At 43.1% G+C, this 22,251-nt stretch overlaps 9 protein-coding genes across 9 annotated transcripts; 4 read left to right on the plus strand and 5 right to left on the minus strand.

Moving 5' to 3' along the window:
* Nucleotides 1-3,680: 3,680 nt before the first annotated feature.
* M431DRAFT_482467 (hypothetical protein) lies at nt 3,681-5,672 on the plus strand (the record flags this gene model as incomplete). Its single annotated transcript, XM_024916043.1, has 8 exons — nt 3,681-3,705; nt 3,788-4,204; nt 4,263-4,687; nt 4,744-4,939; nt 5,001-5,081; nt 5,137-5,139; nt 5,202-5,301; nt 5,375-5,672. The coding sequence occupies 8 exons, from the start codon at nt 3,681-3,683 to the stop codon at nt 5,670-5,672; spliced, it is 1,545 nt and encodes a 514-aa protein (XP_024773269.1).
* M431DRAFT_508706 (hypothetical protein) lies at nt 5,536-6,818 on the minus strand. The gene has a single exon (XM_024919153.1). It carries the CDS (start codon nt 6,766-6,768, stop codon nt 5,794-5,796), a length of 975 nt encoding a protein of 324 aa, XP_024773270.1. The 5' UTR covers nt 6,769-6,818; the 3' UTR covers nt 5,536-5,793.
* A 437-nt stretch (nt 6,819-7,255) lies between these two features.
* On the plus strand, nt 7,256-8,539 carry M431DRAFT_86846 (hypothetical protein; the record flags this gene model as incomplete). Its single annotated transcript, XM_024923724.1, has 1 exon — nt 7,256-8,539. One exon carries the CDS (start codon nt 7,256-7,258, stop codon nt 8,537-8,539), a length of 1,284 nt encoding a protein of 427 aa, XP_024773271.1.
* Nucleotides 8,540-9,262: 723 nt separating this feature from the next.
* Nucleotides 9,263-10,616, minus strand: M431DRAFT_482470 (hypothetical protein; the record flags this gene model as incomplete). Its single annotated transcript, XM_024916044.1, has 2 exons — nt 9,263-10,560; nt 10,610-10,616. 2 exons carry the CDS (start codon nt 10,614-10,616, stop codon nt 9,263-9,265), a joined length of 1,305 nt encoding a protein of 434 aa, XP_024773272.1.
* A 362-nt stretch (nt 10,617-10,978) lies between these two features.
* M431DRAFT_441326 (hypothetical protein) lies at nt 10,979-12,047 on the minus strand. The gene has a single exon (XM_024915203.1). The coding sequence runs from the start codon at nt 11,927-11,929 to the stop codon at nt 11,231-11,233; it is 699 nt and encodes a 232-aa protein (XP_024773273.1). The 5' UTR covers nt 11,930-12,047; the 3' UTR covers nt 10,979-11,230.
* A 637-nt stretch (nt 12,048-12,684) lies between these two features.
* Nucleotides 12,685-13,606, minus strand: M431DRAFT_87765 (hypothetical protein; the record flags this gene model as incomplete). Its single annotated transcript, XM_024923831.1, has 2 exons — nt 12,685-13,389; nt 13,463-13,606. The coding sequence occupies 2 exons, from the start codon at nt 13,604-13,606 to the stop codon at nt 12,685-12,687; spliced, it is 849 nt and encodes a 282-aa protein (XP_024773274.1).
* A 1,081-nt stretch (nt 13,607-14,687) lies between these two features.
* M431DRAFT_520571 (hypothetical protein) lies at nt 14,688-17,791 on the plus strand (the record flags this gene model as incomplete). Its single annotated transcript, XM_024920436.1, has 4 exons — nt 14,688-14,746; nt 14,795-15,381; nt 15,445-15,859; nt 15,910-17,791. The coding sequence occupies 4 exons, from the start codon at nt 14,688-14,690 to the stop codon at nt 17,585-17,587; spliced, it is 2,739 nt and encodes a 912-aa protein (XP_024773275.1). The 3' UTR covers nt 17,588-17,791.
* A 655-nt stretch (nt 17,792-18,446) lies between these two features.
* M431DRAFT_441346 (hypothetical protein) lies at nt 18,447-20,446 on the plus strand. Its single transcript, XM_024915204.1, has 4 exons — nt 18,447-18,618; nt 18,690-19,178; nt 19,250-19,658; nt 19,720-20,446. Exons 1-4 carry the CDS (start codon nt 18,594-18,596, stop codon nt 20,213-20,215), a joined length of 1,419 nt encoding a protein of 472 aa, XP_024773276.1. The 5' UTR covers nt 18,447-18,593; the 3' UTR covers nt 20,216-20,446.
* M431DRAFT_86918 (hypothetical protein) lies at nt 20,338-22,091 on the minus strand (the record flags this gene model as incomplete). Its single annotated transcript, XM_024923736.1, has 5 exons — nt 20,338-20,524; nt 20,599-20,642; nt 20,704-21,507; nt 21,588-21,835; nt 21,914-22,091. The coding sequence occupies 5 exons, from the start codon at nt 22,089-22,091 to the stop codon at nt 20,338-20,340; spliced, it is 1,461 nt and encodes a 486-aa protein (XP_024773277.1).
* Nucleotides 22,092-22,251: the final 160 nt, after the last annotated feature.

Here is a 22,251-nt window from a genome sequence, read left to right on the forward strand (position 1 = left end):
AACACTCAACGATTCTGCAACCATCAAAAGGAATCAAGATACATAAGTTATACCGTTAGATAGCCCTGTTTCCTAGCTATCTAATGGTAGTCTTCATGCATCTCAATTCTAACTATTGGTACTGGTTTTTGGAATATAGATAAGAGAGGTTTTTCCTGAGTTTTCCTGTACTAGTAATTCAATTCAATGAACATATTCAACAAGCAAATTTGATCAATTTGATCCTTGTTACCCTTTGTTACTAGACCAGTGATAAGACTAGCTACCCTATAGCTTCAAAGTCTTATAATAATTAAATTAATTATAAAAAAGGTTTAAGTAAAAAAAAATATAAATTAACTAAAGTCTTCTTAGTATTTTATTAAAATTTTTTTTTTTTTTACCTTTAGGGTTATTTTTAAAAACTTAAGTAAATTTATAATTATTATATAATAATTTAATTTTATATTAAAGGAATATTTAATTTTGGTTAATATAAAATAATTTATAAAAACTAAGTTAATATATTTCTTAAGTATTAAATAAGTATATTTATTAAAGCTAAAAGAAAATTATACTTTTTTATTTATTTTATAATTTTATTACCTACTAGGTTTATACTTCTGCCTAAGTTTTAAAGTTAATATAAAATATTAAAGTTATTGATAATAATTAAGTAAAAAAGGGGAGGGCCTTATTTAGTAAAAGTTTTTATAATTAAATTTACTAAAGTCCTTTAGTAAATAATAATAATATATTTATATACTTTTATTTAATATATATATTTATTTTTTAAGCTTAAGGGAAAAAGTTATTTATTAAAGAAGTTTAAAATTTTTTTAATAAATATAAAAACTAAGCGTTTAATATTCCTTTAGCTATTTAAGGGATTATATATTTAATATTTAAAATAATTTTTAATTTACTTTTTATTTAATACTTTATTTTATTAAGTATAGGGTTTTTAAATTAATATAATATTATAGCTATTTTCTTATATTAATAATAAAATAATATTTTAATATAAACTATTTTTCCTAATATTAGCTTAAAATTTTTTAAAGTTAATGTTTTTTTAATAATTATAATAAAGCTTATTATTTATAGGCTTATATTAAAAGGTTTATTAATTCTAAAAGGAATATTAAATATATTTTATTTTTTTTTACTTTTATAATTTTTTTTTTATTATTTAAGCTAGCTATATAAACTATTAACTTAGTAAAAAAAGTTTTTTTATAAAGGTTTTTTATATTTAAGTTAACTTTAATTATAACTTTTTTAACTAAAGCCTAAGGGGGAAAAGGTAATATTAAGCTAGATATTAGAAAATATAGGCCAAGGTTTATTTAAGTTTTTAAGTTAATTATTTTTTTAATATTAAAGGCTAGGGTAAAGGTAAGTTTAAGTTTAAGTAGGTTAATTTTATTATACTTCTACTAACCTAGCTTTTAAATAGCCTAAAGTTAAGCTTTAGTTATTTATACTTTTTTTTATTTTTAATAATTAATTTAGTAAAGTACTTTAAGAAGTTTACTATATAAAGGCTATTATAGTTAATATACTAAGGTAAAGATAAGTAATTAACTATAGTATTATTATATTTAAAAAATAATTTATTATATTTATAATACTTTTTAATTTTAATATAATTCTATAGGTTATAGAATTTAAAGTATTATAAATATTAGGTAACTTAAAGAGGCTAGACTTAGATTTCTACTAAAAGAAAGTTATTAAATAATTTAAAGTTAAGTTTAATATTTTCTTTAAAGAAGATAAAATAATTATATATATTAAAAAACTTCCTAAAGGGGGTTTTATAATAGACTATTAATAGGTTTTTAGCCTTAGCCTTAGTATATACCTTTTTTAAAATTAATATATTAATAAAGTAAGTTTTACTTATATTTATATAAGTTTTTAATATATTATATATAAAGAAGACTTTTTAAGTATATACTTTTTTAATTTTTAAATTATTACTTTTTACTAATATTTAAAGTATAATAATTTTATTTTATATATTTTAATTCCTACCCCTAAGGGTAAAGCTTAATTAAACTTTTTAAAAGTAAATAATATTTTTATTTATAAACTTTAAAATTTTAATTAGTTTTTATCTAGCCCTAATAATTAATAACTTTTTCTATATATAGTTTAGTAAAATTTAAATAAAAATATAATTATTAAGCTTTTTTTAAAATTTATTAATTTTATTACTTAGTTTATTAATAACATAGGCTAGCCCTTTATTATTAAAAACTAGGTTTTTTAAAACTATAAGTTTTTTTTATATTTTTTTATTATAAATATCCTTATATATTATAACTTATATTTACGTAACCCTAAGGCTTTTTTAACTTACTTTTTTAATAATTATAAGTATTTTTAATTTAGTAAAGTTTTTAATAATATTTAATTTATTTCCTTTATTATAAAATATATTAACTAATATTATTTTAGTTAATTAAGTAGCTTTTTTTTTACTACTTAATTTTTTAAGGTTTTTAAGCTTTTCTTTAGAGTTAATATAAAAAGTAATAAAATTTTTAAATATAATATTTAAGTATAACTAAATTTATTTTACTATTACTAAAGAAAGTTAAAATATATATTATATTAAGTAAAGGTTAATAATAATAATAATATTTAATATTATATTTTATTTAGCTTATTATTATATATTAATTTTATTAATTTAATTTATAATTTTATTTTTAATAAAAGGTTTCTTTTTTCTACTTAAGTTAATAGCTTTTTTTATATTATTAAAAATAAAAGTAATAAAGCTTTTTGAAGCTATTTATATTATAAATATTACTACTATTATACTTAATTTTACTTTATTAAAGCTAAGTAAAAGTATTTTATTTATACTAAGGGTTTTTTTAAAGTATTTTTTTTTTAAAAAGTAAAAAAGAGAATTATAGCTTTTCCTATTTTTAAGCCTAAGGGGGTTACTTTCTTTTAAAGTTAAAAAACTATTATAAATCCAAGGGTAATAAGGTTTATTTTATTTTAGTTATTTAAAGGTTTTATAAATATTTCTATTTCTCTAAAGTCCTTAGATAAGATTATAAATAAAAAAATTATAATCGTTTTATTTAATAGCTAGTTAAATAGGTGGGAGTTTTTAGTAGTTAGTTACCTAAAAGGTGGGGTACCTGTAGATGTAGGAGGGAAGCTTGATTGACAGTATTTAATGAAGAGCTTTCCCCTTTGCTTTTTGACTTTGAGACAGAAAACAGTCCATAATAATGACATACCGTGCTGGAGACGTTTCGCTATCCCCAGCCTAGCTACCTTGCGTGCCGATCTTGGCTTGTCTTAGGCAAGCAAGGCACACCTTCACCGTCCTTCTTCCTGCCGGATGTGGGGACAAGAATGTCATGGAACTTCCAGATCTGCCATTGTTACACAGAATTCAATGCTCTTAGGTGTGATTCCAGACACAACTTTGTACATATACCCATAAACTGATTCTCGATGCCAATACGTGCGCTTCTATGTCAGCGCCACTTAGACCATCTCCACCAACACTCCCGACAATCCCTGACCCAATGAATGCCTTGGAGTGTATAAAGACTATTATAAGGCCACAGATATCTCAGTCTTCCGCTTAGGGCATTGATGTTGGGGAAATAGTCTCGAAGACTCTAAGTCAGGAAAAGACAGGGTTGCGTGGAAAACTTTCCAAGATGTACCGCATTTGGAATATATATGGTAAGTCTCATACATCGCAGGGCTCGCGAGCCTGAATGGGAGCTCCGATGAATAGAGCTGGCACTGATATAATATGTCGAAGTTCTCGCCGCGTTTGGCACCATTGGCGGCATGATCTTCGGCTTCGAGATCAGCTCCATGAGTGCGTGGATTGGTTCAGAACAATATCTCGAATATTTTAACCACCCAAACTCATCTGAGCAAGGTGGTATCACAGCTTCCATGTCTGCTGGCTCCTTTATTGGCTCTCTTCTATCTGGGTGGCTCGCTGACCGTATTGGCCGCCGGTTGGCTATCCAAATTGCGTCTGTGGACTGGATTATCGGCGCTGCTCTGCAGTGCTCTGCTCAGAATATCGCCCATCTCGTTGTGGGTCGCATTGTTAGTGGGCTTGCCATTGGTATAACAAGCTCTCAGTGTATCGTCTATCTCGCGGAACTGGCGCCCTCTCGTTCTCGTGGCCGAATTGTTGGTATTCAACAATGGTCCATAGATTGGGGTAAGAATAATCTTCCAAATGGCTACCTATATACAGATGAATTAATAAAAGCGATTAGGGATTCTGATTATGTACCTTATTTCATATGGCTGCTCTGTTTCTATCCACCGACCAGCAGCGTTCCGAATTGCGTGGGGCCTCCAGGCTGTTCCTGGAGCTGTCTTGTTCACTTCTCTTTTCTTTTTCCCAGAATCTCCACGCTGGCTTGCCTCCAAAGATCGCTGGGAGGAATGCCACGATGTCCTCGCCAACCTGCACGCCAAAGGAGATCGAGATAACATTGAGGTGCTAGCTGAGCTAGAGGAAGTTAGAGAAGCAGCAAGAATTGCGGCAGAGTCAAAAGAAATCGGCTACTTAGGTTTGTTTGCCCCCAAAATGTGGAAGCGAACAGTTATCGGTGTCAGCGCCCAAGTCTGGCAACAGCTTCTTGGTGGTAATGTTATGCTGTATTACCTTGTCTACATCTTTAACATGGCCGGCATGGTGAGACTACCCCATATCATTGCATTTCAGGACACCATTATTAACAAGAAAACCAGTCGGGAAATGCTGCTCTGACATCTTCCATTATCCAATATGTCATTTTTCTTGTCACTACCGGAGGAGTCCTTTTTGTAATCGATCGCATGGGCCGCCGGTGGCTATTCATTGTTGGCGCCCTGATTTGCGGTGCCATCCACTTTGTTGTTGGTGCCATCATGGCTGTTTACGGACATCATGTGGACAGTGTTGATGGTAAGCACCAAGCTGTGAGCCGTTTTGCATTCGTTAAACCACCTGCTGAGCAATATTATAGGTAACGATATCCTGAAATGGCAGATCAGCGGCCCGCCCGCCAAGGCAGTTATCGCTTTATGTTACATTTTTGTTGGAGTTTGTAAGTTTCCATTCTCGTCTATTCCTTGACTAAACTGTAGCTAACATTGCATTAGATGGTGAGCCAATCTGTTGTTGATCATAAACACAGTGTCTTTATATATACTAATACTTAATTTAGGAGTTACGTGGGCACCTGGGGCGTGGATTTACTGCGGAGAAGTCTTTCCCTTGAAATATCGCGCCAAGGGTGTTGGCCTAGCAGCTGCAGGAAATTGGGCGTAAGTAAACAAGGCGAATGCCAAGGATAACCGTAGAATGTCTTCAATTGCCATCTACTAACGCTTCAAGTAGTTTTAATCTTTCTTTGGCCTTCTTTGTTCCCCCAGCTTTTACAAATTTTCAGTGGAAGGCTTACATGATCTTTGGAACCTTTTGCTTCGCTATGGTCTTCCATATCTACTTCATGTACCCGGAAACGGTGAAGAAGTCGCTCGAAGAGATTGATACAATGTTTGAAAGCGACATTCCGGCATGGCGCAGTGCGAAAGCAGTGGGCACGTTCGAAGAGAAAGTAGCACGAGCAAAGGAAGTGGGAGGTTTGGATGATCTCAAGAAACAAGCCAAAGTGAATCACAAAGAGAATGTATGATAGGCCTACATCCATAGCATATTCAGCGCTATTTAGAAGCGAACACGAGGCCATAGAAACTGGCGCAAATAAAAGATATCAAAAAAGATGGGCTGAGAACTTTTAATTCATTGATCGTGATTTAATTCTTGATTTTCAGCTGATCCAACACCCATCGAACTTGGTCTGCAATAACATCTGGTCTCTCGAAGTGGATGCTGTGGCCGCTGTCTGGAACGAAAGTGAAAACAGACCGTGTAGACAATCTCAGCATTTCCTTTTGCATCTTTGCCTCGGCTTCGTTAGTCTCCGAAATAAGTTTACGCATGTAAGCTCTTTGCGTCTCCGTGCCATTCCCAGCGGACACACCAGCGTCATACATCTTTTGTAAGTCCTGAGCGTAATTGGCTTGAAGAACGCTCACAGGGCGATCTCCCAATAACGGCGCTTTTCCTAGTTCAAGATGTCCCTTCTCTTTCAAAACTGGAGCGCTGGCCAGGTAGAAGCTTATTTCAGCGTTTGCAGTTTGCTCGTGTCTTGCACTAGCCTCTTCCTCCAATAAAGCCTGCCATTCAGCATTAGACAACTTGTGGCAACTCTCAGATCGGATACGCAGTCCCTCCGGCCCCTCCAGCTCACCAAGCACCGCATCGATGGTTTCATCAGGCCGAGTTGGCGGTGTCTCCTCGGTATTCGCATCAACAAAAACAACGCCAGCGATGTCATCCAAACTGTCTTTGTGTAGATGAATGAACTCGCGCGACGTGATCCCTGCATACGAATGTGCGATTATGATGTATGGCGGCTTGATGTCGGCGGCTTTGAGAAGAAGATCCAAATCAAGTGCCATTCTAGTAGATGTAGGCTGTACTTCTGCTGGAGCGTTGTCGCTAGCACCAAATCCCGATCGCTCATAAGAGAATGTGCGCACAAATTTGCTCAAGAGACGTATGGTAGCTGGCCATTCAAGCACACTGCTTGTCAGACCAGCCATGATGACAACCGCCGGTTCATTTGGCTTTCTAGGCGGCCCAGCAACGCTCAACTGCAAGCGGTGGCTGCCAATAGAGACGAGACCGCTCTTGGTCTCGTCTGTTTCCCATGGATTGTCAGACATCCTCTCGCTCGACCCTGATGTGTTGCTGATTTTCTCAAATTTTACCCCGCCATTGCAATTATATATGAGTCCACGCGTACACAGTAGTGCTCGTAAGCATCTACCTGAAAAGGCTTGACAACACTCAGAACAAACGGCGTCGACCCTGATTGGCGGCATTGCGGCTGGCCAGGCAAGATTACCAATTTCTCTACCCACATCGGTAACTATTAAGCGTGATTATTAATCATATCTCATTATTGTTTCTTTCAGCCAGGCGACTGTTGTAAAACCATTTGCTTCATCTTCAAACCACAAAGCTGCTACTTCCACGATGCCGGAGATCAATTCCCATATGTCGACTGGCAGCCGACGGTACATGAGTAAACGGCAACGTCCCTGTGATTTTTGCCGTGCTCGAAAATCTGCCTGTCGAATAGAGGGCGGCCCTCCATGCCGCATGTGCCTCTTACACTCTCGCCTGTGTACATTTGTTGAAACCACGTCCATGCACAGACTCTCGACCAATGCAAAATCTCTTCCTCAAAATGTTACAATATCAGAATCTCTCAGGTCACCCTCAAGAGATCAAGCCGTTTCACCTATTTCGCTGCCTGAACAGCTCTTACTTGACAATGCTTCGTCAGGAAGTCCATCAATTGATTCGGCATTGAACTCATCTTCTGGCCAGTTGTCGTATGACATTCCCTCCGAAATTGGTCTTTTATCTTGGGAGCAAATCGATGCCAATTTCGTCAACTTTCAACCAGGTCTCGCACATGATTTTCTGGGTGACTTGGGGCCACAGGAGGAAACTCGGCCACATGAAGGCGTGGCCCCCGAAGTCTTACTCGATAACGACGACACCGACAGCACTCCTCAATTTGTTGGTACCACGGGAGAATTCGAGCCCTGTTTGTTTGGGCACTATCTCAGAGATGTTTCTGGTCGCTTGCCCTTCAAAAAGCTCACCTTGCAATCTGTTCACCTCGGTCGCCTACCTGCTCATTTTATGCTTACTTCACAGTCTCTGTATTCACAGAGCCGTGAGGAAGCTGGTTTAGCAACAAAAATTGAAGCAAATAAATCCAGAGAAGAATTAGAATTACTTGTTCCTGTAGATATTGGGGAGCGGTTGATTCGTCTCTACGAACGCTTCATAGCTCCACAGTATCCCATCTTTTCAACTCAATCGCGTCCTTCGCCCAAATCATCACCCACATATCTACTAGCAGCCATTTACGCTATTGCACTACCATTTATGCAATTTGATGATGTATTAACGTTAGACTTAGCTTATGATCCATTGCCAACTTCGACTTTATTGCAGATCTCTCTCAAGGCTTTGGAGTTTGAGATATATGGCCCGACTCTTCCTGTTGTTCAAGCTTTCATATTACTCCTGGCGCGGCCTACTCCTCATCATCTCATCTCTGATTCATCTTTCAGGTGCAAATTATTAGGCACCCTTATCTCAGCGGCTCATACACTTGGATTGCACATGGACCCTGTTGAGTGGTCTATTCCCCGCTGGCAGGCGACGCAGCGACGAAGGATCTCTTTCATAATCTTCAAGATTGATACGTGGATGGCTTCCAGTTTAGGAAGACCTCCCCTTTTAAGTGAAGAAAACTGGCTGGTCACCTCTATGTCTGCTAAGGATGGATACGGAGCTTGCATTGACGAGGCGGATTGGAGAGACTTCATCCAGCATGCCCAGCTCGTATCTACTCTACGCAGGGTGCTCTCTGAACTCCAGTATGTCTTTATTGTGTCCAAAAGCTCTTCTTGATGCTAATAATTTGCTATTCTATAGTTCTTTGCGGGCTTTATCTCAATTATCGTCTAATCTTCAGCAAACATGGGGTATTTCCATGAAAATCCTAGAGGAGCTCTCCATCTGGCATAATACTACTACCATATCGTCCTCGGATGACGCACCGGCATCTGTAATTAACTTATTAGCTTACCACTACACACATATCAACATCTGCCGTGCTCTCTTAAGGTGCCATGCCACGGATGGGCAATCGAATCAGTCTTCAACTGATGCTGATATGCAGCGTGCGCGCCATGAAGCTGGAAAGTGCCTGTCCAATGCATTACTTTTTGTCAACAAGCTGAAACTCGATGCCTCTTCTCAGTTTTGGCCAGCTTGGGCACCATTGGCCTTTTCTTCCATCGTCAATCTCATGCTACATTTGCTCGTAATGTCAAGCTCTTCAGAGGAAGCCAAGCAGAGAATGCAGACTGTTCGAGATACCCGCAAGTCGCTAAGGATAAGATCAAAACAACTACCTATTCTTAGACTAGGACTTTTGAGGATTGATTCTGTATTTTGGAAAGGTGTAGACCAAATATTTGTCTTGCAGCCACATATATATGAAGCTCTCAGCCCCGAGTTTATGGGCTTGCGAAACGATATGTAGGGCATTTCTTAGACGATAAACTATATCTAGTTAGACATTAAAGCCACTACAGCCCATTTGTCTCGAACACCGCAAAGTCTCAACTCTTATACAACCTCCAAGGCAGGCTTAAAAAGTGTGAGAGCCGCCAATGACATCGCATCCACAGCAGCATCCAAGCTCTGAATGGTGGGAGCAAAAAGTGGCGAGTGATTATAAGGAATCTCATTCAGTTTCCCATTCTTTTTAGCGGTATCCCATTGGATTGGATCTGTTGAACCGAAGAACCATATGACCATGGGAGCTCCAACCGCGGTTGCCAAGATCGATACGTCTTCACTTGCAGTTACCACGTCCATATGCTCAAGCTGCGATCCAAAATAAGATGCGAAACTCTTCTCAAGCATTTGGACGGTAGCCTCGTCGTTTATAGTCGCAGGAGTAGACGAAATGGTCTCGATCAATGGCTCACGATCGCATCCGCCTGCTTTACATGCAGCCTCGACAATTCTCCTCACAGATGCAAGTATTCGGTCAATAATGTCATTTGTAAGTGCCCGAATATTAATCTTCATTTCCAAGGAATCGGGTATGATATTTGGAGCATCTCCGGCGTGTATGCTTCCGCATGTAACAACCGCTAGTTGCCCAGGATCAATTTGGCGGCTGACGATTGTTTGTAGCTGAACCACAATTGAAGACCCAATGATGATGGGATCAATACAGTCTTGAGGAGCCGAACCATGCCCACCGCGTCCGAAGATGCGAATCTGTAGAGACACACTTGCCGTCATGGTTGGACCACTCCTCAGCTGGATCGTCCCGCATCGTGCGTTGTCGACATGCTGTGCCAGGACAATATCAGGGTGGGGGATTTTGTCATAGAGTCCATCGTCTACCATTGTCTTGGCACCATTCAGGTGTTCTTCTGCAGGCTGAAATAGGCAAATGAGAGTTCCTTGCCAATGAGAACGAGCGCTCAGCAGTAGATTAGCTACGGCCATCATAGACGAAACATGAGTATCATGACCGCAGGCGTGCATAACTGGTTTCTCGACACCACTCTTGTCGACCTGGGTCCTCACGCTTGCATAAGGGAGGCCAGTCTTCTCCAACAAGGGCAATGCATCCATATCAGCGCGCAACAGGATTGTAGGACCCTCTCCATTGGTGAGCACCCCAGCAACGCCATGACCGCCAATCTTTGTAAAAACTTCGAAACTGCCCAGAGAAGTAAGGTAATCGGCAACAATACGAGCTGTACCCTCTTCTTGTCCTGACAGTTCAGGCATGCTATGTAATTGGCGATATGTATCGCGGTAAAATGTCATATCAGGACGGTATTTTTTAATGAGAGACGCCGCGCGTTGGGATGTCTCATCATCAACGTCAGTTGTCTTCTTATCTGTTTCTTATTAGTCCCATTAGTCCCCCATTTGGCATGTCGCACGTACAAGTCATGTTCGTGATAGCAACATATATATCGTTCTTTGTCGAAGTATCAGACAATCGATGATCGATCCGAGTCATTTCGTTGCGTATGGCTCCCTTATATAACCGGGCGATTATAGCCGGGCAGCGGTTCAATGCATGATTAGCAATGAATCCATATCTCCATTTGTAGATCCCCGGAAGACAGCGTCCAATAAAATGAAACGCCGCTATCATTGGCGAGTGAATGCAGCGAGCTGCGATGGACGCCGAAAATCTGCTACAGTCTCTCTACGGCTTCATTGAGTCAACGAAGACAGAATTTACACAAAGTCTTTCGCCGTTCATCATATCACTCAATATTAGAGTTATACATGGGCTTTAAGAGATGCATTTTGTGAAGTTTCTATTATGATATACGAATTTTCATCCCTGCATTGTTCATCCCTGCATGGAAAGATGGTTCTATAAACCCTCAATTCTACTCCGTACCTAGCAACCCTTCATTATCCACCTCTTTGGTATCCGAACAATTCGCATGCCCTTTCTCGACTCGAAATCTCTTATTATATCCAAGATTCAAGGCGTGCATCGCCATTAAAAGTGAGTCACTTTCCCCAAGATCCAGGCCACGATTTCCCATGCTAGTCCAACAGCGCCTTCTCCGCAGCACCCCGCGCATGTAGCTCCAGAGTATTAAACATTGGAACGTCTGGTCGATCCTTTTGTTCAATGAGTAGCGGAATCTCCGTGCACCCTAGGATGACACCCTGTGCTCCTCGAGAGACCAACTTGTCAACAATCTTTAGGTAGCCCTGTCTTGACTCCTCTGTGAATTGGGATTTGGCGAGTTCATTGAAGATTACGTCGTCAATGTAAATCTGTTCTTCGTCTGTTGGTACAATGATATTTATCCCGAAACGGCTTGAGAACTCATTCGGCAGATAGTCCGAGGACATGGTGACCTTGGTTCCCAGCAAGGCAACGGTGTGCAGCTTTAGATCCAGTATCGCTTGGGCTGTTGGATCAGCGATGTGATACAGAGGAATCTTAACATCCTTCATGAACGCCTCAGAAACTCGGTGCCACGTGTTCGAGACACAGATGATGAAATCGGCTCCAGCTCTCTCCAAGCTCAACGCCTTTCCATGCAAGTACTCTCCTCCTTCTTCCCAGAGATTGTTGTTGACAAAATGAGCGCTGCGCTCAAAGTTCATGGAATTAATGATGATTTCGCCTGTATAGAAGCCTCCAAGCTTTGCGCGAATGTGCGCATTGATCAGCTTGTAGTATTCTACCGTCGCTAAGTCGGTGCTGCCACCGATGATACCGACTGTCTTCATGGCTGCTCAATAGTATCCCAAATTTCCGGTTGGTGCTAGTCTTCAATGGAGTTGAAGTCGATATCTTCGGTTGAACATCTAGGGGAGTATAACAACTCAGAGGATCTCTCGGGCGATTTAAAAAGTCTTCCCAGTATGAGAGCAACTGAAGTGGATCAACTGTCTCCAAATTCTTCATGTCATGGAGCGCCCTGAACGGAGCCACCCAGAACGAAGGGCGTACACTAACAGCAATCTACTCCAAGTATGGAGTATTACAGACTAAACAAGCCGCTGTAGAATTGCCATAGGTTCCACTAGGTGACTAGCGACAAGGCAACTATCCGCGAATGGCATTACACTCTTCCAAATAAGGAATTACAGAGAGAATAAGACTTCTATAGCATATTTAATTTAGTATTGCATCGATTACCGACAATCAATCGTTTACAAATACCGTAACTAGTATCTAGAATTTAGCTAATACCAAGCATGCGTCTGACTCAAGAAATAACTTTTCATAGAAGCAAAATGTTTGATGCATCAATGCTGACTCGCGTTAGGCGCTCGTTGAGGACGTCATATCCCTTGAATACTCCATTTATTGCTATGATGTCTTTCAGATTCATCTAGCAAACACAATGGGAATGTCTTGGGTGGGCTTTGATAGATCACAATAAACAGCTCAAATGACACGGGCTCATCTATTTCCTAAGTGGAGCAAAATGCAGACACATTCTTATCTTTATGCTTCTTAAAGAGCTAATCTTTCGTCTCTATACTGTACATTGATATATACCAAACCGAGTGTATCTGTCTTCCTCCCCAAATCCGGGAATATCCACCCTCCTTTCTTCACTGATACTCACCTGCACACGCCATCGAGTCTCTGTCTTCATCCCGACTTCATCCCACAACTTCTGAAAGCTTTCCTGATTGTGTAAGAAAGATTTCTTTTTTCCGTCTCTTTCTCTTGGTCTATGAGTACCAATTTGCCTACCGAAGATCAGAGCATCGTTCGTTCCAGGCTTTAGAAATCCTACTATTCGCACCCCAATTTTCACCTGCTGCTCCCATGTAAATAAATGGAAGAAATTCGCCGCATGTATGAGTGTGATCTTGCCATCCAACTTATCCAAAGCCTTGTCCTCGGGATCTAGCAAGTCGCCAGCTACGAAGGTCAAGCCGCATCCCTCATCATTGAATAACTCCGTGCCAATGGAAATGAACTCGGGGTGTAGATCCGTACCGAACAACCGGTTCGGCTCGATTCCATCGTGCACCATCTTTCGAAGCACTTGACCAATACAACATCCAATATCAAGGAGTGTATCTGCAGAATTTGACCCAGTATCAGGGTCGTTTGGCTGTTTTAGTCGATCAAATGCGATCTTGAAATGAGAGTCTTGCATGCTGCGCAAATTGAGAAAGCTCCATCGACCAATGCACGGATACATGGCTACCTCCCAGAGCTTTTTACGCTGTGCACAGAGTATCAGATATAAATGACAAGAACTCCGTAGACTGGAAACGAAAAAGTGAAATATTACTGACCGTGCTAACAAGGAGTTCATCAGTTTCGTTGGGGGGCACTTTGCTATATTCTTCCAGCAGCTTGCGGAAGGGGCCGAGTTCGTCTGGGAGATCCTCGACGTAAGTGAACCTTTTCCAACGATCCAAAGCTGTTTCATAATACATTTGATCAAAATGGGACATTGTATCCTGCTTCTTCGTATTCCCGAATTGTTCTGATAGCTTCAGGGTTGAGTTGCAGCCCGAGTTATGACGGTGACAGATATCAGAGCGGCACCGCACAAGTGCTATATCTTAGCGATTATGATGTTTGAGAAACTGAGAGAAATGGAGAAACAAGTAAAATGAGAACACTCATCTCTCCGCCTCCTCATTCACGGGATTCCAGCCACGCAGCCGGACTTCGGCGCTTTTTAGATCCGCCTACTGTATTCGCGCCAGCAACTAGTGAAATCTTCTAACAGTTTCAAGTACGGAATACGAGTATAGAACGTACTCTGAATCCCGCTTCCAAAAAAGGTCAACATCGTAACGGAATTGGGCAGCACGCTGAAGACAAGGACGTGCTACAGTCTGTAGATCAATGGATTTCGAAATGCTGCCAAGAAGGTTACCACAGCCGGTTAAACTTGAGTTATGCGGGCGAGTGAACCTAGTTTAGATTCCATGGCCGAGTTAAAAACCGACGGTGATTATAGAACTAATCAATAAAGTGTCGTTGCTCGGGATTTTGCTGATTGGAAGTTGAACTTGGCTGTTATCTAAAGCACGCGATTTCGCACGACTTCAGCATTTAAATGCAGCCTACATGTTTTCATGAACCGCTTATAATAAATATGAAATTAATCACTAAATTAAACAATTTACCCCGTTGTTGATGTTGATAAGATGATATGTATGAACCGGCAGGGCAAGACAAAATATTGAATGATCTGCAAAGCAACAGTGCAAGTATGGGGCTCGATGTTGCATATCGTATTTATTTCCATTAAAAGAGGTCTAAATTGAACAGGGTAATGGTTCAAAAGCCCATTACCTTCCTATTCAAGACCACCGCCTCTCGTAGCAAGCCATCTTATAATCTGATATTTTACGGTAATCCCTAGATAAGCGGTTTATGCCACTACACTTAAATGGAGCTTTCAGCACTCATAAATATGTCTATGACCTAAGAATTCTGCTCCCTACCACTTATCCACTACAACAGGAAGTATTGGGGAAAGAACACAGTCTGTTGCCTTTCAAAATGCGGTTCAAGGCGACACTATCAGATGTTCTTCTCTTCGGTTTACTCGACCCAGTGGTGTCAAACCCCCAGCTTAACGGAAATGGTTTTGTAGAGTCGCGCCGCAGTAGCGCTCAAAACGTGACCTACATTCCGAATACCTATATTGTGGAACTTGAACATGCTCCCAGCACCAAAGCGGCATCTCTTTTTTCTCAGCGACTCGGTGGAAGGATGAAGTATCATGTCCGCAAGGAGTTCAACAATGCCGAACTTTTCTATGGCTTATCTCTGACGGTTACAGATGGGATAACTCAGAGATCTGATCTATTGGACATTACCGGTGTTAAGAATGTCTGGCCGGTTAGACTTGTGCCGCGCCCAGAAGCATTCGTGGCCGCTGTGCCAAATCCACCAAGCAATAATACTATTCCACACATTAGAGGTAACTCCGACGTTAACAGGCCGCTCAAAATGGCTGGAGTGGATAAGTTGCATGAAAGGGGAATCAAGGGCAAAGGTGTGAAGATTGGTATTATTGATACTGGAGTGGACTATCTGCATCCGTCGCTTGGTGGTGGCTTTGGACCAGGTTATAAGATATCTTTTGGCTACGCCTTGGTTGGAGATGACTACACTGGAACCAATACTCCGGTTCCGGATGACGACCCTTTGGTTACCTATGCAGTTGGGGGACATGGCACTCATGTTGCCGGTGAGAAACCGATTTCAAGCCCAATCTCTCATTCTATATCAGAGTGACTAACACATGGCCAAGGTATTATTGGGATGATTGATGCCCAAAACCAAGGCTTTGGTCTTGTGGGAGTTGCTCCGGAGGCGACCATTGGTATGTACCGAGTGTTTGGATGCAGTGAGAACTCTGGAGACGACGTCATCATGGCGGCGATGCAACAGGCTGCAGAAGATGGTGTCGACCTTATCACCATATCTCTTGGCAGCCTGTCGTATTGGGAGCAAGCATCCCCATATGTTTCTCTGGCTGAAAGCATCGTAGAGAGTGGTGTGGCTATCATTGCTGCTCTTGGGAATGACGGCGACCTTGGGCCTTATGCAGTCTCTGCGCCAGGCCTGGCTCCGGAAGTTTTGGCTGTAGGTTCTGTGGAGAATGAAGTCTATCCAACGGTATACAAAGCGCAAAATAATATCGGCGGTTCATTGGAATACATTCGGTTTTTCCTTTCATTGCTGATCAGCCGCTCACTGTTTTCCAAGCCGGCAGCGGTCTGGACTTCCCTGTCACAGACCTACAAGCTGGAGGCTGCGACACCAGAGTCTGGACAGCTGCGCAGAATGCAATCACAGATGGAGCAAATACAGCGGTATTGATCTATCTCACAAAATTGTGTTCGCTCAGCGCATACTCACCGGAACTATCAGCACTCAATGTGACAACCGTCATCTACTCTACAGACGATCCAGACATACCAGTTCTTTTGCCAGAGCCAGACACAGTAGGTCAATTTACTGTTCTCTTCCTTTCATACAACCAGTCGCAGCAGATAGTCAGTGATATTGAGATCCTCGCTACCGGAAAAGAATATACGCTACTCTTTAACTCATCCACGATACAAGATTCTCTCAACTCGGCTGGTCATGCCATCGACTACTTCTCTTCCATCGGTCCGACCGTGGAAATGACACTTAAGCCCCAGCTCTCTTCTCCTGGTGGCAATATTCTGTCTACATACCCGCGCTCAGCTGGTGGTTACGCCGTCTTGTCTGGCACATCAATGGCTGCACCCTTTACTGCCGGCGTCTATGCATTGGTCAAATCACAGCGGCCGGATCTCAGCGTCGCAGAGATTATATCGCTTCTACAGTCAACCGCGGTACCGATGAAAGCGTTAGATATGGACATCATCTCTTCTGTCACACAGCAAGGCAGTGGACTGATCAACGCGTACGCCGCCGTGGCCGCCGACTCCCAAATTTCGCCCTCTCAGCTGAGTTTACTCGACTCACCAAAGCCGACAAAACAGACGATCACGATCAAAAACACATCCAAGAAACTCAAAAACCACTCTATCTCTCACTCTGGTGCATCATACATTCGTACTTTCAACAACTTCACTGCAGGCTCGGACCAGGCGTTCTTCAAGTTTACCAACGTCCATGAGGCTAGGTATGCTACCGCCAAATTCTCCAAATCGAAACTATCCCTGCAGCCGAGAAAGTCGGCAAAGATCGAAGTGCAATTTACAGCTCCCGATGAGCCGCAGCCATACTCGGAACCCATCTACTCTGGCCATATCAAGATCGCCACCGACAGCAGCAGCTACGTGGTTCCATATCTCGGGGTGCCGTATAGTAGAAGCGACACAGAATATATTGCGCGCAATACCACGGCATGGGTTGGAAATGACAGACCCTATGTAGGGTCAGACTCGACTAGTCCTGGCGTGGTCAACATTGGCAACTATAGCATCCTTGGCAGCGATGGCTCTGTCCCCCCTGATATCAACGTGCCGATTGTGAACTTTATCATTGTGCAGCCAAGCAATCTCATTCGCCTCGAAATTGTGCCCGTCAACACAACTTTCGTACCTACATACTATGGCTTTGACCCGTCTGTCAAGTTTGATGTTGCAGACGTGGATCTACCACTGCAGGAGGGCTTCCTCGGGGTTCCAAATTACGGAATTATGGCGCAATGGGGTATTGGGCATATCCCTCCCGGCATTAGTGTCGCATCTCTTCTTGGTTGGCCGTATCCCAACACCGTCACCGGATTCATCTTGCTCTATCCATTTCTCACGCACGAGAATGGCACTGGTTTTGACCTTACATCTGGTGCCTTCCGGCCCTTGCTACGCGTTTTGCGTTATGGCGCAAATGGCACAAGTGCTGACGAGTACGAGTCGTGGTTAGGCCCTATCATGAATGTGAAGACGTCGTAAAAGGGGTTGCATTTCGGTAGGGTTTTCCGGAGTGAGATGAAGAATCGGCAGATACGTTAGTGCTGTTTGTATGAGGTATAGCCGTATCTACATGTTATCTACATGTATGTACATGTGCTCTGCAATATGCATGTCGTTCTGAGTCTAGAGATCAAGGCTCCGGAAATACTAGATAGTTACGAGATAGCCACACAAGTATCGCGCACTTTCTCCAATCCAACCTGCAGTTTTTATGACGACAAACAGCGGAACATCGTCTGGAATTAGCAAGGCGTGCATTGATGGCATCGGATTCCTCTAGCTTCCAGGCACAAGGACGGGGTAAGCACTAGATTTTGACATGAGCCGGCATTTGATTCAGTCCAGCGACTAGCTTTCTTCATTGATCCGTATATCCGCATTCCGACAATCTTCACTGGCTTCCGAGACTCACCCCGACTGGGTGCAACCTGCTGTTGGTTATGGTGTATGCATGAGCTGGCTAAATTCGATATCTGACGACAGTAGCGTCTAATGCATGGCCTGCAGAGTCTGAAGAACTCACGCTTACGAATACAGCTTCTACAGCCCGTCGAAAGAGCACCATATCTAAGCATCAGTAATTCTTCTCTTTAATGCCGATCTACCAGCAAACCTGTTGATATAGCCGCGGCCAGAAGAGCCGAGTCTTAACCATCATCTTGCGTCCTTTGGGACTAGCACTATCGGACATCACGGCTCCCCCACAGAGCTGAGTCTCCGCATTCCTCCATCTTCCACGCCGTATTCCGTGCTTTCTCGCTCCGTTGGTTTCTTGGCCTCCCTATCAGTGGCCGAACTTCGCCCCTTGTCTAGAGCCCTGGCCCCGTCAACTGAAAATTAAGTTGCGCCAAAACAGCCCCCTCAGCTCTTATCGCAAAAGCTACGTACGCCGCCTTTCAACTCTGATATTTCCATCGTTTCCGTTTCTAGAGAGCTTCAGTGGCAAAAAAACACAGCCAGTCTCCAGCTACGTCGTCACGTCGCCATGTCGCTGGCAAAGAGGAACAATGGTACGCCCATCAATCTCTTTCTAGTCTTTTCTTCCCCTGTGCCTAGCGCGTAATTTTTGACTCTAGACCAGGTTGTCTCGAGTGCCGCACGCGCCGAGTGCGCTGCGATAAGACAGAGCCCGAATGCTTCAAGTGCTGCAAAAAGGGGATAAAATGCTCTGGCCAAGGCATCGAGTGTCGGTTCAGCTCCCACATGAAGAATGGCAACTCGCCGCGCATCTCACAGGCTGCAAATCGTGCTGCCGGTAATGCTGCCAAAGCTGCTCCCCGAGCACCAAATCGTTACCGATGGGTCACTGTAACCAGCAAGCAGTCAGGATCCTCTCCAGATGCTACGAAACTGTCTTCTCACCGCGGTTCCACCTCTCCACCAAAAGTGTCAAATGCGCAGCCAATAGTTGGGCCTGTTCCCCCAGATAAACCTCCATCTGATACGGATTCTCCAGATGGAAGTTTAGATGACGACGTGGAAGAGCTTGGACCGAGAGACATGCAACTTGCTCACCCGCAACGCCCCATTCAAGCCGTCTCTCCCCAGGCCAGATTGTTCTTCAACCATTGTAAGATGCCCCCTTCTAACCTCTGGGTGATGCCAATAACAGCAGTTAACGCGGAATCTTTCGGGTGACAGTCTCGGAATTCATCGCGCCGAAAATGGTGGTGTTTGATTTCAAGGGCAACGGTTATCGCGACATCCTGCTTCCTCTCGCTTGTGAAGATGAACTAGTCGGACAGGCCATCTCCGTTATCGCTGCCTTTCATCTATCACAAAGGGCACCGCATATGCGAATGGCGGCCGAGGTAGGCCAGCATGCGATTTTATCGAAGCTCTTTCGCGATTCGCTCCAATTAGAACCAAGAAGGCTGTTTAGTCTATCAACCTGGGCGACCATCCTTGTGTTGCTAGTGGGGGAAACAATCACAGGTGCCAACAATTATATACATCTGCTAGAGATTCTCTCAAACTTGGCACAATCATCCGATGCCGTGCAGTCTTTGTCGGTAACTACAAGGGGGTTCATCAGGGAACAAACACGGATGTAGGTTGCTTCCATCTATCGAACGCAAGTAAGTAAGTTACTGACATATCAATCCGTATAGGTTCGAATTGTTCGGCTTTCCGTTATCTAGTGAAACCAAAGGACTGCAAACCTTGTCGAAACAGCCCGACTACTACTTAGACTTCATGTCTTCGTATCCATCGCTCAGCAAAGATCCACAGCAGTATGCGAATGTCGCTGTAATGAAAGAGGCTATCCGGCAAGCCTGCGATCTATATCGTAATCGTGCTCTGCATCTCATATCAAAAGAAGAGTCCATTCGATCTGTAGAGCGGCTTCGAGAGACAGTTCTCGATCTTGAACCAAGCGTCGATGGTTGTCACGCTCTAGTCTGGACGTATTTTGTCGCTGCCGCGGAAAGTACCTTACCAGAGCACCGAGCCTTCTTTTCTCAACGACTGCAAAGTCTCTACAGCTGCACGGAGTTTGGCACTATTCCCATCGCAGTCCAAAGCCTCGAACACATATGGGCAAACTCAGATTCTCAAAGATGGACCGAAGTCGTCACACGTCAACGCCCAATCCTAATCATGTAAAAGCTGATGACGCTGTGAATGAATTTATTCTTCGCTTGTCTATCATACAGTTTCATCTCTTTTTTTTCTCTTTCTTTCTTTTTTTCTTTTGTGTCTTTGAGATATCCCTTAAGACCAGCTTCTCACAGCTTGGCTCGGCCGGCGAAATCGGCTCGCACAGTAATAGCAGCGCGGGTTCCCTCTTCGATGGCGCCGTCGATGAAGCTACGCCATCCCAAGGCCCAGTCAGAGCAAGCAAATACGATGTTGCTCTCTCTTGCTCTCATATCCTTCAAATGCGTGGATAGCAAACCTGGCGCAGGGAAAAACCTATAACAAAAACCCAAAGTCAGAAAATACGCTCGCTGAAAGAGAAGGAGAAACGACAAAGGTGTGGTGCTTACCAAGCTCCCTTGGCGAATTCATCCTTGGACCAGTTGTGGAAGACCTGGTTTGATCACGTCAGTCGATACTTCATGCGTTCAACGTATTGGGCGAGTTCTTCTTACCAGTCTCTCGATGTTCATGGGCGCAAAACCCTGGAACGCTGCCTTTGTATGTTCGAGGTTCTCTTCCGGGTGGAAGTGGTTGTGCTGCCCGCCAAATGCCACCACATGCGTGTTGCCCGCCGGGGTCTCTCCGTCTCCGAAGCCGTAGATAAGTCCGTTGTGCGGATAGCTGATGCCCGTGAACGAACGAAGATCTCGGTCACTGATTTCAGCGTGGACCTTGACACATTGGTTGACATGGCCGGTAGCAGCAGCTGCTTTCCGTCCCGGAGCCAAAGGTGGATCGAATGTCACATCGTTCAAAACATTCAACGGAATGGCGCAAATCATCTTCGTGCTCTTGTACGTCTGGCCAGCGCGCGTTGTAATCTGAACACCATTGCCGCCGTGCTGGATGGTAGCAACCGGGCTGTTGAAGGCGTATGTCAAGTTTCCTGACGCCAGAGCCTCCTTGAAGAAGTTGATGGCAAACGACGACTGGCCGCCACGGAACTTATACTTGACAAGATAGTCAATGCAGCCCTCGTAGGAGTAGCCACTCAGTGCCCACCAGTGGAGGAACTCATAGAAGCTTGTTGTCTCGAGAGTGCCTCCGCTGCAGAGAAGGACGAATGACTCGGCGCAAAGTCGTTCGTTGGGTGTAAGGTCGTTCTTGATTTCGGCAAGGCGGTCGGCGACGGACATGTGGTCGTACTTGCGGGCCTCTGGGGTGAGGACACCACTGTGGGGGAAAGGAACGACGGTTTTGCCCAGGCATCCGTCGACGTTGACGAGTTTGGCGAGTGAGGATTGCATCAGCGCATCCTATGCAAGGTCAGCTTCACTCGGGATACTCAAATGGAGTTGAGCCAGTCAATTGGTGTTGGAGTCGGGCTTTGTATTACCTCTTCTTCGTGGGTGAAGGTCTGTGTACCCTGCGGGCTTGATAGCAAATACTTATTGATGCCTCTGGAAAAGTCATAAGATATCTCCAACTCGTCCTGCATGCCGTATCTTGCAATCTCGCGCCATACGTTGGCCTGTCCCCAAAATACCCATGTTCCACCCATCTCGTATGGGTATCCCTCGATGTTGGAAGACCATGACCGACCGCCAATTCTGTCGCGTGCTTCTAGAAGCAGCACTTTCAAGCCTAGTGGAGAAGAAAAGGAAGCCAAAGTCAGCCATCTTCACAGTTCATCCAATTGAGAGTTGCATTTGGGCTCTTTACCTGCCAAACTCGCATCTCGAGCAGCCGTGAGACCACAATAGCCTGCACCCACGACAATAACATCATAGACTGTGTCGGCGCTCTTAACATTAGAAGGCGGTTCAATCACACCAATTGAAGGGACACCGGCTCGAAGACCTTGGGTCTTCGTCCATGAGTAGCCGTCCTTTGATGTCATTGGATGCAGTGGTCGCTAGAATAGAGTCTATAAAGAACGATGGACGTGTATAGGAGGCTGTGAATGTGCCATTCTATAGAGCGAAAGGGCGCGCTTCAACTATTAATATTATTTACCTGTGGGACAAGGGGAATGGGTCGCGATGGGCGGTCTCTATACA

This window comes from Trichoderma harzianum (assembly GCF_003025095.1).
Source record: "Trichoderma harzianum CBS 226.95 unplaced genomic scaffold M431scaffold_7, whole genome shotgun sequence".
In the NCBI taxonomy this organism is placed as follows: Eukaryota; Fungi; Ascomycota; class Sordariomycetes; order Hypocreales; family Hypocreaceae; genus Trichoderma; species Trichoderma harzianum.